This window comes from Balaenoptera musculus, chromosome 7 (assembly GCF_009873245.2).
Source record: "Balaenoptera musculus isolate JJ_BM4_2016_0621 chromosome 7, mBalMus1.pri.v3, whole genome shotgun sequence".
Classification (NCBI taxonomy): Eukaryota; Metazoa; Chordata; class Mammalia; order Artiodactyla; family Balaenopteridae; genus Balaenoptera; species Balaenoptera musculus.
In genome coordinates, this window is record NC_045791.1 from 91040415 (window position 1) to 91054238 (window position 13824).

Sequence of the window (13824 nt, forward strand, 5' to 3'; positions counted from 1 at the left end):
TCATAAATTCTAAAAAGAAGTGAGATATTTTGGATTTGGGGATAATGATGAAGAATATGTTCAAGAAGAGATCATGCTTTACATCCCAGGTCCTGTCTTTCATCGTCATATTATTAACCTAATCAGTAGCATAACGTGAAATTCTTAGTCTCTATAAATCACAAGTCAGTGAGAGAGAACTGAAGGAGACAAGGTATACTGGAAAGAGAATTTGCTTCTTGAGAGCTGAAACAAGTCATATGTCTCTGTCCACGTCCAAATCTGTATCTATCTATATCTACATCTATGTCTGTATCTATATATCTATATCTTCATTTGGACTCATTTAGTTACTATGCCAACAATTTTCCTTTCTTAACAGTTATTATTGTTATTGTTTAAAATTCTTTTGTTAAATCCTAAGTCCTACAAGTAACTTCTTGGGCAAAAATTACTGTTAGGATCATAAATCGTACTCAGATTTTATTCAGAATTATTCAGATTTCGTTTTTCAGAAGCATTTATAAAATAACTTCTACACAACTTTTTGAGAAGACAAAATATTACCGTACCAGCTGCCTTAATGTTTCATAATATATTTTTCCATCTAATTCACCAGGTATGGGTCAGGCTTTCTGAGTTTGCTTAGGTATGATGAAAATCATGGTAATTAATTATATCCATGTACAACTTATTTAATAAGAGATTCTCAACATACCTCATGAAGTCGGAGGTCTTTCTCATAAACAAGTTTTTTTACAAATGCAGCTATAAATATAACCCAGGCAACCATGAGCACGATTGGAAGGGAATAAGAGACACTGGTTAGGAAGCTGTAAGGAAAAACAAAAACAAAAACAAAAAAACAAAAATCCAGTGACCAAAATGAATGTCACATTTGCAGATTTTAATGTATAAAGAACACACTCCCTCCTACACTGAAATTATAATCCTGTTCTGAAATTGAGACTAATTATTATTACGACTCTTTCATTTATGAAGTGTGAAGCTGACTTAACAGTAAGTGCATGATTTTCTTGCCGTACTGCTGCAAGAGTAAAACAGTTCTGGATTGTTAGATAAAATTGCTAAATTGTTTAAAGGGTGTTTGTGTATGTCCTGTTCAGGAAAATAATTATTATACAGATATAATTGCAAGGCTCTAAGCCCTTCTGTCTAAACTAAATTCTTATCTAAAAGGCAGATTTAAAATTAGATGATGATTGGTTTACCTAGCTAAAAGATGTATCTTCTCAAATTACTGTACTTATCTACTCTTTGGAAGCTGATAGTTATTATTAAACCAAATTTCCCAAAACGAAATAGAATGAAACTCAAAATCATTTGATTTAAAATGCAAAGAACTTGGATTCCTCAAAATAATGCTCTAGGGGATGTTTCATAAACAGTATAGAAATGTTTTTTCTGGTAACTAGAGGGTTGCTGGAAGACTTCATTGCGCCCTAAATATATTCCTGAATGGCTGGCCCATAGTACCTGAATGTTCAAATGCAGTGTTTCTCAAAGTTGAGCATGCATCGAAACCACCTGAAGGGCTTTTTAAAACAGATTCTGGGCTCCACCCATGAGCTCCTGATTTATTATATCTGAGATGGGGTTTGGAATTTGCACTTTAAACAATCTCCCAGGTGATGCTGATGCTGCTGGTCTGGAGACCACACTCTAAGAACCATGATGCTGACATTAGCCACCAACTATGGGCTAAGGCAAAGGAGTAGTTTTCAATGAGAGAATCTCTAAATTGATCTGTTTTACATATTAGGCTCCAGTGAAACTTTCACTTGCAGAAATGTCCCAAGGCCATTTTCTTTTTAATCTATAAGGCCAAGGAATTACCTTCAAGTTCCCCATGAAAAATGCAAATATTTATGGAACATGACATCACCATCATTCATTTTCACTTTAGCATCAGAAGTGTATCACCAACAGAGATATGAAGGATTTTTTAGTGGGGGAGAAGTGAGGGTTGGGGCCACATCCAATTTTTTTGGTTCCTGGGAAACTGGCAAGGGGGAAGCACTTAAAGAATATTTGCTGAATGAACTTTGTCTTGGATCAGGTCCAGCCTTGATGCTGTTTCTGGCCCTGGAATTAGGAAAAGGCCTTCATTCATTAATAACAAATCCCCACTAATGTTTCTTCCAAGTGACTGTGTATTTTAGGTTTGGTATAGTATGAAAGAGAAAATTCTAGTATTGTAATTAATGGACCAATGCAGTACCAGCTATTCAACTTCAGGCAATTTACTTGGATTTCAATTTTTTCATCTGGAAAGCGTGGCTCATAAAATCTGCTCTCACTTTATGAGGTTGTTTGGTGCAACAAATGAAATTATACGTGTGAAAGCACTTTGTATGCAACAAAGAGTTTATATGGGTACATTAAGGCATTATGTTCATACTCCCATGAAGAATGCAGAGTACAGTTACTTTACTCTTAAAAGAAACATCCAGGTAACTACCATCCTAGGTACTAAAATTTACAAGGGGAAGAAAGTCAGAAGGAAAATAGATGAGAATTTTCATTTAATTGAAACCACAGGTCTTAACTATTCATGCAAGCCATTTCAGTTCACACATGGTTTAGGCAACAAGGTCCTGACTGGCTTCTACAATAAGTAGCTAACCTTGACAACCTGCTGACAGAATCATCACCTGTCTTCTCGTATCACTGCTGCACAAACAGCTACATAACCTCATCTCTATAGCTCTTGAAGCAGTCAAAGGAGACAGAAGCATTGATAGAAACAGAAAAAAAAAAATCCAGACCCATCTCAGTTGTATATAAACTGCAATAACTGGGCTGAATAACAAGCACAATTCGTTTAAAGTAATATTCAGCCTCAAGCTTTTGTGTAGAATGAGCATGAAAAACTTAGCCCACCAACCTTATTTTCTTACTGTGGTCAGAGTGGAAGAACCATTCAGTGCTACCCTACTGGCAAATTTCTTGAATATTCAAATTCAATTGTCTAAAAGCATGATCTGTACATTTTTTGTTCATTTAGCAAAACCATTTTAGATAAAGATTCCTACCAAGTGGACTGAGAATACATACGATAGTTTCAGATAGCACAATATTTATCTTAGAGAGTTGATCAATAATGTTTTATTAATTTTTTTCTGTAAAACTGACCCTACACTCACATATTTCTAATTAAATTTGAGAGTTGGAAGGGATTTTTAAGATTGTTTTGTTTAATATCCTTATTTGATTAGAGGAAAGTAAAACCAGTTGAGAGTGGGTAACATCAAAATCATGCAGCGATGCACTCAAGTCTGGAGTCCAACTCTCTTAATTTGGGGGCCAAAGTACTTGGAAGGCTAAGGATTATATTAAAGAAAACATGGATATACTGTGGATCTTTTCCTTGAAACAAGCATTTGACAAAGGTTTGGTGAACGTTACTCCTTTCATGTGACACATGTGAATGAATGAAAAGAAATGAATTCTAAAAAAAGTGGTTGATTATTTAAAATGCCTGAAAGTGCATGGACTTACTTGTCTTTCATGTAGCAGGGATAAGGAATTGCTTGGACCTGGACTGCTATTTCCTGGGAGTTCCTTCCAGTCTGCAATTCAATGATTGCTCTTTCAATACTATCCTGTAAGTAAACAAAAGCCCTGCCATAGATCTGGTTGTTTGACGGAGAATTGTGTGGCCCTGGGGCCCATATCTTGGTTCTTATGCTTCTTGTGGTCTGTGAGGTCTTGAGACTCATGCGGATGGTATATTTTACAACAGGAGGAAGAGAGACGTTTTCAGAGTCATAGCTTCTGTGCTGGCTGCTATTGGAAGGAAGCTTAAAAATAACACCTAAAAAGAAAATGGCAACAACATCAGAAGGTTATTTTATGGTTGACATTATTCATTGTTTGGAGGGTACACATAGGGGGCAGCCAAACAGGCAACTGACTTAGTAATGTGACAGTAAGGTCAGACTTCTAATTTACAGAAAAGGTGGCTAACTGAAAGTGACAACCTCAGAGACTCAAAGTAGGAGTTTGAGAAGATAATCACAAACTAAGTGGCCAGATTAAATATATCACTCTAAGCCACTTACTGAAATTAAACACACACACACACACATAAATGAATAATCTTGACTGATTACGAGGATGGACTCAACTTCATCCTGTAACTATGTAATACTTTACAGTTTTAATTTTAACCATACCAACAAAATTACACATATTGAAGGCTCCTCAACCAATACGGTTGGTTGTCTACATGAAAGGTTCTCATTTCTAAGGACATCAGAGGGGACAGTGTCCTCCCTCCACCCCCAACTACTTTTCTGAGTTCTGGATGAAAGGAGTGAGGGAAGAATTTGGCCAATTTTAGTACAGAGAGAAGCTCAAATTCTAGTAGAATAACACTTACTTCCAAAGAGTTCATTGCTTTTGTAGAGTCTTTTAGCCTCTCTTTCCATTTCATCTACGCTTTTTGCTGCCTGAATACGGTCATACAATATACAGGAGGAAATATTTACTGTCAGGGAAGACAGTGTGTTAAGATGATCAATGAGGTCAATGCCGTTCTCTAATTTTAGCCTTAGAATATCTAAAGAAGAAAAAAAAAACAGACACAAAGCATATTATAATGTTGTGTTATAATGTTGTTTCTAGTAGTAACAGGACAAAATACTGATTTTTTGGTAAGTAGTAAACCTTAAACTAGATTATAAATAATAAGAACTTGTAGAATTTACTCTAAAAATATCTAGTACTCTATATCTGGGAAAATGTAGCCAGTTGTGCAAATGTTCACTGAGGAGAATGTTGAACTAGTTACAGACACAGTAAACCCAAGTACAAAGAATGGTACAAACTAATTCAGAAGTATATTCTGCTACAATTCAATTAACCAAAGACTAAAGGTGAACAATTTTTAAAAATCTATCTGCATCAGTTAGGAAGAAAACTATAGAGGTGAAACGTTTGAATAAACAGAAATGCTTGCTTTGTTCAGGGAATGTAGATGTAAGAATTTAAGCAAGGAAAGTCTATGCAGAGGGTGTAGAACAAATAAATGACATCATTCAGTCAGTTGGGATACAGAATCATTTCTCAGGTGACAATCTATGCCACACAGTTACAACTTTCTAATACTGTTTGACTTAAAACCTTATGTGAGCTATCTCTATTCAATATCTGTATTAATCTAGATAAAATGATCAAGATTTTTTTACAGGTAATTACTCTGGAAGAAAGAAGATTTAATTGCTCTTCAATTTCAGGATTCCTTATGAGGAAATCAATTGAGACAAAGGGTAAATATAAAATTGCAAGTTAATAAATCACTTGGCCAATTAAAGTTTCACTGACTTGATCATCATGAATACTGAGAAGGCTGTGATATCATAAATCCCTCTTCACAGAACCCAAACATGTCTCTACCATCGTCCAATAGAAGACTAAATTTCTCACAGGGGGCAACTTCTTAAACGCACCTCTCATTAGAATTTAAAGTGAAATGCTTTGCTTCATATAGACATTGGTGGGGGAGGGGTAAAATTGTGGTTGAACGGTGGCCTCCAGCAGCCACTGGAAATCAACACAACAGCAAAGGGTTCTTCAGAAATGCTGGTAGATAGAGCTATGAAGAGTCAGTGCTCCCCAAATCCAAACTATAAAACCTTTTTGATACTAAGTTAAATATACAATTACACAAACAGTAAGTCTCACTGCGGTAGTCATTTTAACCTTCTTTTAAATTGTAAAACTCACCTCCTATATCCAAAGTTAGAAATTAAAAAAAAAACTATATAGGAAATTTGTAGTTTATCCCTGATATTTTGATCAAATGTTTCCTTACCCAAATGATAATTTTAGAGAATAAATCACTAACATCTTTCTTTAATCAAACAGGGTTGACTATCATAAAGTACATAAAATTATACAGAATATAAATGTAGGCTTAATTCCTCCCCACTGGTTTACAACCTAAATCACGTAAGTCCCAGCAGCACTGGGGAGGAGGAGGGGCATTTGCTCTACTGTGGTCAAATTCTGATGCTTTCAATCCCTTCCTCTTACCCATGGTTGCATAGCAACAGGGAATCAGACACAGACTGAATTAGACATCTTGCATCCCTTATGCTGAAGGTGGGGATGTGGCAGAGGGAACGCATAAGTTCAGACAGCTTTCTTTGATCCTCTTCTGCCTGTTCCTTTTAAATGATCATGAGAGGAGGAGCCAACCTTGAATAGTGATTTAGGTTTATTTTCGTTTGAGTCTCTGCATCGCTTTGGTTTTGTTTTTGCTAACTCTATAACTTCTCCTGGTTACATTCTGAGTTAGTCAAAGTGATACTAAGGCCAGTGGAGATAAAATTATAAATGTAGCCAGAAATAAACCATTTCATCTTCTTTTGTCCTTAAAGACTTGCTTTTCATCAAGTTACCCCAAAAAAGTGTCCTCCTGTAGCAACCTACCTGTGATTGAAGGACAAGCTGCATTTACACGGAATATATTGCGTTATAATTACTGAAACTAACTACAGGCACTGGGTATCAAAATAATCATTACTACTTGTAACTGTACAACTAACTAGGGGTCTTCCCTGGTGGCGCAGTGGTTGAGAATCTGCCTGCCAATGCACGGGACACGGGTTCGAGCCCTGGTCTGGGAAGATCCCACATGCCGCGGAGCAACTAGGCCCGTGAGCCACAACTACTGAGCCTGCGCGTCTGGAGCCTGTGCTCTGCAACAAGAGAGGCCGCGACGGTGAGAGGCCCACGCACCGCGATGAAGAGTGGCCCCCACTCGTCGCAACTAGTGAAAGCCCTCGCACAGAAACGAAGACCGAGCACAGCCAAAAATAAATAAATAAATAAAATTAAAAAAAATAAAACAAAAAAAACTAACGAGGAAGAAGATGGATAGATATATCCAGGATTTTACTTTTCTTAGGATAACTAGATAGAAACCAAATACTGAAGAAAAGGAAAAGAAGATCTTATATGGCACAGGCTTTTCACATTTCTGACATGACAAGTAAATAAAAGTTTTGTGACTCTGGACTCACCGAGTTCATCCATCTGTTTCAAGAGTTCAATAGCATCAAGTCCCACGGAGAATTTCACAAAAACTTGCACAAAGGGGTTTCTTAGAGTATTCTAACAATAGAGGGAATCAGTTTCAATACAAAAAGAAAACATGTTTAATCATCGTCTCTCAAATAACACCACAGTGAAATGAGGTACCACTACTGGGCATTTTCAATGCACCATTTTGCAAAGGCTCCCAACTGATTTGTATTCTAGTCCTGCTACTTCCTAGCTCAGAGGCTTTCAGCAAGCACTCAGCCTTTTCCAGCTTCAGGGTACTTTTCTGTAAAGTGGTATCTAATCAGATTAGTCAGATGTAAATTATTATGGTACTGTTTTATACTGTAATAAGTGCAGCTATGTGAACATGGAAAAATAAACTGATGATAAAACTTTACATGGAGTAACTCATGGAAAGACTGAAAATTAAAAAAAAAATAAGTGCTTTAAAAATATAAAGGCTTTTGTAGTTATCTTGCAAATTAGGAGACATAAATTCTACCACTGTAGTTGTCTACTAGGTAATACTTATTGAGATTTTACTAAGTGCTGGGCACTGTCTAATAGAGTTTACCTTACCTTGATTTTCTCACTTAGTTTTCAATAATACCTAGAGGTAAGTACTATTATTATCCCCAGTTAATAGAGGACAAGGCTAGGGCCCAAGAAGCTATGTAAATTTCCCTAAGGATGTACAATTAATAAGGGTCGAAAGGAAAGTTGAAGAGAGAGACTTCAACTTGATTAAAGAAATGTTTATTCATCTTGTGTGTAAATTCATGGCCTAGTTTTTATGTGAGCTATGCTTAAGTTGTTTTCCCTTTAGAGGACAGTTCAGTACTACTTATTATTCTGTCCTTCTACCAATATCTTGTTTTGTTATCATGGAGATAAATGATTAAGAATAATATGTATTCAAAGAGCATATATATAATAGAATTAATTTGCTAAATCTATAGTTGCTGAGGAGACTAAGAGTAGTTGGTAGCATGAAGACAGATGGCTATCATGCAGCTATACACTGATAACCCAAGTTCCTTAAAATCTAACTATTTACCAGGAATTAATTTGCACATTGTGGAAAATCTGAATCAGAACGTTACTAATAAGGAAAGCACTGTGTTAGCTGCAATTCAGAGACGATCCATCAAATTCTATTTCCATTCTCTTATCACTCCTGTTACAATCAATCCTGTCTATAATATATAATATTATTTTCAAATGCTTCCACAATATGATCTTCACAAGTCTGTGAAGTGGTTATCAATGGACCCATTTTAGAGTTTCATAAACTGTAGCAAGTATTTTAAGTCATTTGCCTAAGAGTTCACAATGGCAAAGCCAGGTCATGTGCTAAAAGCTTGAAGTTTCAAATTCTGTACGCATTTTCAGAAATAAGTTTTCCTCAATAATTGAGAACAAGAACTTACTTTGGTCTAGAACAAAATAAAGATACTCCCATTAGATAATGATCCCTTTATGGACACGGTCATAGCATTTCTTCTTAGCAAATTACTGTACTTTGGAACTGTTATGCACAGATAATGTCCTTTCTTAATTCACTGCTTTAGCCAACAAAACTTTCCTTAATGAAATAATATGTGTAGGATTTTTATCTGTTCACAGAAAAAAAGTTTTAGGAGAAAAGAGCAATTTTCCACTGAGGAAAACACATGTGTCAAAAGTACCTTCCATGTAGCCTTTGTTATCTGAGATTCACTAAAAAAGGCCACTTAAAATATCCATTTGTGATTACCAGAGGTAGGGGGTGGGGAGATGGGGAATTGGATAAAGGTGGTCAAAAGGTAGAAACTTCCAGTTATAAGATAAATATGTACTAGGGATGTAATCTACAACATGATAACTATAGTTAACACTGCTGTATGACATATAGGAAAGTTGTTAAGAGAGTACGGCCTGAGAGTTTTCATCACAAGGAGAAAATTCTTTTCCTTTTTTTTTTTTAATTGTATCTGTATGAGATGATGGATGTTAACTAAACCTACTATGGTCATCATTTCAAAATATGTATATATCAAACCATCATGCTATATACCTTAAACTTATACAGTGATGTATGTTAATTATTTCTCAGTAAAACTGGGGCAGGGGGGACTGAGATTTAATCAAGATAGTAACGTGCTCAAGATCAGAGAAGAGTAGAATATTAAAATAAATGGACATGCTTACTATTAGAACTAAATTTAATAGTAAATTGTGGGGAAGATGTTTGATGAAAAGTTTATTTTGTATTAATTGTGTTAAATATCTATTTTAGAAATTAATTTTATCATTTATAACAAAATTCAGGTTGTAATTGTAACTATGCACTAGTTGATAGTCAAAACAAAGACTGAGTAAAGCATCTTTTGCGTATGACTTTTCTAACAAGTTGTATAACACAAATTCTTTGTTCCATGTTTAACTTCTTGATCATGATTATAAAGAAGGGCATTTTTGTTGTTGCAAAAATCTTCTAGGGCTCCATCAATTTTCCAAGGGCCTCTCTCAAGTCTTTGAATACACAAGCCATACTCTCTTGAAGTTCCTAAGTTGTCACCATTCCTGAAAATTTTCTCTTCTCCTATTGATAATGGGTCTAACTCTGCTGCTTGATGTTTAGCTGCCAATAGCTCTCTTTGTGATTGGAACATTTCCCCACACTACTTGCATCCTTTTCAGAAAACCCTGCATCTTTTATGGGAATTGCAGATTACACTTTTCAACTAGTGTGTATTGGATTTGAGTTGCACTGTCAAATCTTTAACCTAAAATAGAGTGTCAAATGTTTCGACCAAAGAACTCCCCACATTTAACATTCTTCTTCAGAATATTAGTATTTTAGGAATTCTGGTTCGGTTAAAATAGCAAAACATAATCTAGAGAAATAAAATAAGCATATTTTAAGTACTTTTTATTGCATTTAATTTTGGAAAATAGATTTACATCACTAGTTATGCCTCAGGATCAACTTGTAAAATGATTTATCTCTGAATTACATACAGAGAAACTGTGGTATAAGAGGTGAGGATGGTTACAAACATGACTGACAGATCTGTTATCCTGTCTCAGATCTGCTCTCTGGAGCAGAGGCAATTTTAATCTGTTGAATATGGATTCTAAGTTACTATCTGCCCATTCACATAACAATGGTGATTAAAATCTCAAAGAATTACAATTCGTACAAAAGTGAATAACAGAACCATCTCCTACCTGGAGAACTGGAATCGTCTGGTTTAACAGGTGGAAGGAATTCATGAAAAATGGTGACTTATCCACCCACTCTTGAGATTTTTCTTTTAATTCTGCCAGCTGCCTCAGAGTTACATTAGACTTGAAGAAACAGAAACAAATCTGGTCCATTAGTATTTTTCCTATATTTCAAAAAGGTATCTTAAGGTTGTTTTGTTACATAATTTCAAGAAACAGTTCTAAAAAGTAGAGTTAGTAGAACATTGTCAGAAATTTCCCATATGGTCAAAAGTTTTTAAGTGGCAGCTTTTATAGGATCGAGATCACTTATAAAAATTCTGGAAAATCTAGGGTTTACTTCATGTCCAGAGAAAATTTACAGCCAAAAGCATGTCTTCTGGAATTCTCACAAGTTACCCATTTTAACCAATGGTACACTTTACTACTAAAGAAACATTCTAGTTCAAGGATATAAGAAGAAGAATACTTTCATGTATTGCTGGTGGATGTATATAGTCTTTTTTGGAACGCAATCTGACAATAGTCATTAAAACAGAATATAATATTCTTCAATCCCTCAGTCTTGAACATTCACCTCTGTGAAATAAAAATACCACTGTGTAAAGTCATAGGCACAAAAGTAGTTGTTGCCGCATTGCTTACACGAGCAAAAAAACAAAAGCAAACACTAGAAACAAAAAGAATGTCCAACAATTGAGGATTGGCTGAGTAAATTCCATGGTATGAAAAAATTTACAATCTTCAAAAAGAATGAATAAACTAAATCTATTGAATTGGAAGAATTTCCACAAGGTATTGCTGTGTGACTAAAGTAATATGCAGAAAAGTATTATAATGAAACCTCATTTTAATAATGCAAACAATGACCATTCTGCATATGAATGTGCATACAGTATAATAATATATAAAGGATTAGAGGAATGCACATAAATTATAGAAAGCCACATCCTTGAATGCTAACATTCATTAGTTTACATGAAAGGAAGAATAGGATCAAGCAGGGAGAAAAAGAGGTGAGAGTCAAGCAAAAAGAAAAGAAAAAAAAAAAAAAAGACTGCACTTAGAAAATAAGCATTTAATGACTTCATTTATGCAAAATTATGTAAAAGTGTGTAGTCAGTAAAGCAAATAAGGTATTAAAACACAAACAGTGAAAACAAAGATCATTCTAGAAATCAGTGATGACTTCATGTTTATTTTTATATAGACCTAAAACTAATTTATATTTATATAAACTATAGTTTAATGACCAAGTAATGGTAAAGAAGTTTTTTTTTTTTTTTTTTTTTACTTTCACTCTATCATTTTAAAAGCATCAAGTTTATAATTCAAATCACTAAAGCCAACTTTAAAAGTGAGAGAGAAATGCTATTACGGTTATATTAGGTAGGTGATAAGTATAGTTACTATTAATAATGTCTTTCTCAACACCTATCCTCTATATAAGATATTAAGTTGTACAACCAAATATGAAGCCAATAATCTATAACTTAGCAATTGTTTTTGTTCAAACTAGTTATATAATGCCCAATATTGTTTTTTCTAGTGCCATTATTTTTACATCTTTGAAACTTAGCTGCTAGTTGTAGAAAAGTTTTCTGCTTTTGGAGATAAATTGAAAAATCTGAGGTCTTGCTCCAACTAACCTCATTCTCAAGTGTTAACAAGGTTCATTTCTCTTCAAGGAGCTACCACTCAATCTACATTGTTTACACATATACAGGGCAGAAGTTGAGAATTGTTAAGAGTTTCAGAAAGCCAAAGGTAATAGTATCTAGGCTATAAAGAAATCTGAGCCAGCTAGACTAAATTTGGAAGCTGACTACTTTAAAAATCATCTTAATACTCAAGATAGAAACTTTGAGTGATAATGGTCAAACCTTTTCCATTATTGCCTTTGTGATGGGGGTATATGGTGCGTACAAAATCCTTCCCAACAACATGGGTTTCAAGAAAGCCCAAATCACAGGTCCAGCAGGCATATTAATGATGTCTTTATAAAGAGAAAAGCAAAATGGTGCTGGAAAGAAAAAGTGTAATAAAACCATTTAATACATGCATTTAAAATCTATTCATGGTAAATTGACAAATATTATTGTTATAGCACCCCAAGATACATGCCTTATACTTCCTTTGTTATTAACAAATGTGACGCATCTGGTGTCAAAGTAAGAAAGCATAGTAACAAATCTTTTTTAGGTGTAAAAGTTTAATCCAATAAATAAGCAAGTGCATAGTAAGTGATGGCATTTTGCCAAGAGGAGCTAGAAAGGTTGAAAAGCACATTTCAGACTGTCTTCCAACAGATATTCCTCACCAGCCCTTAATTTTTAAAAATATGCAAAAGTTTGCTATTGTACTAGATACATAACAGCTGTCCAATAAATGTTTGTTGAATGAATAAAAAGATGCATAAATGGATCAATCCATTTGCTATATTAAACATCCCTATATTGTTTGGAAAAGCTCAGCCAATCATATTTTACATCTCAAAGCTTACAGATCAAGTAAACAGCTTTGATGTGCCACTGAACGTTTATAGTTCTGCTACATTCATGAAGCTGTTCTGTGTGTGATACAAATTTCTAATTCTAAAAGGTTAAGAAAAAATATTGACCTGAGCAGATTTAAGGCACATTGTTGTATCATTTACTGGCAAGGTGTAGTGGTTAAGAGGCTAGACTTTGCAGCAGACTGCCTGGGTTCAAATCATAGCTTTGATACTTTCATGTTGGACAACGGTGTCCAGGTTACTCAATCACTTTGTGCCTCATTTCCCTTACTAAGATGCAGCTATAGTAGCACCTACCTCATAGGTAAGTGAAGAGTGAATGAGTTGATATGCAGAACATGCTTGATGTGTCGTTAAGTGCTGTATGAGTGCTTTCTTGGGGAAAATTAATGCTTCATTTATTATAAAAGGCTAAGATTACAGCTCAGCATTAAAAAAACACCCGATTAAAAAATGGGGAGAAGACCTGAACAGTCATTTTTGCAAAGAGGAAATGCAGATGGCCAACAGGCACATGAAAAGATGCTCAACATGGCTAATCATCAGGCAAATGCAAATCAAAACCACAATGAGATATTACCTCACGTCTGTCAGAATGGCTATCATCAAAAAGAACAAAAATAACAAATATCGGTGAGGATGTGGAGAAAAGGGAACCCTCGTACACTGCTGGTGGGAATGTAAATTGATGCAGCCACTGCGGAAAATAGTACAGAGTTTTTCTCAAAAAAACTAAAAATAAAACTACCATATGACTCAGCACTTCCACTCGGGTATATACCCAAAAAAACCAAAAACACTAATTAGAAAAGATTCATGCACCTCAATATTCATAGCAGCATTATTTACATTTGCCAAGATATGGAAGCAGCCTAAGTGTCTATCAACAGATGAATGGATAAATAAGATGTAGTGTATATACATATATATATATATATATATATATAATGGAATATTACTCAGTCATAAAAAAGAATGAAATTTTGCCATTTGCAACAACGTGGATGGACTTGGAGGGCATTGATGTTAAGTGAAATAAGTCAGAC

The 13824-nt window shown here is 34.8% G+C and overlaps 1 protein-coding gene across 5 annotated transcripts in view; it reads right to left on the reverse strand.

Annotated features, from left to right (window-relative positions):
- ABCA12 (ATP binding cassette subfamily A member 12) overlaps window positions 1–13824 on the reverse strand; it is a 187472-nt gene that overhangs the window by 66489 nt on the left and 107159 nt on the right. For all 5 annotated transcript variants that reach the window (XM_036858905.1, XM_036858904.1, XM_036858903.1 and 2 more), the window contains 6 exons: window positions 12147–12286; window positions 10267–10386; window positions 7032–7122; window positions 4385–4564; window positions 3502–3817; window positions 698–812 (listed from right to left, as the gene is read on the reverse strand). In XM_036858905.1, coding sequence (XP_036714800.1) covers window positions 698–812; window positions 3502–3817; window positions 4385–4564; window positions 7032–7122; window positions 10267–10386; window positions 12147–12286 — 962 coding nt within the window. The remainder of the gene's footprint in view (window positions 1–697; window positions 813–3501; window positions 3818–4384; window positions 4565–7031; window positions 7123–10266; window positions 10387–12146; window positions 12287–13824) is intronic.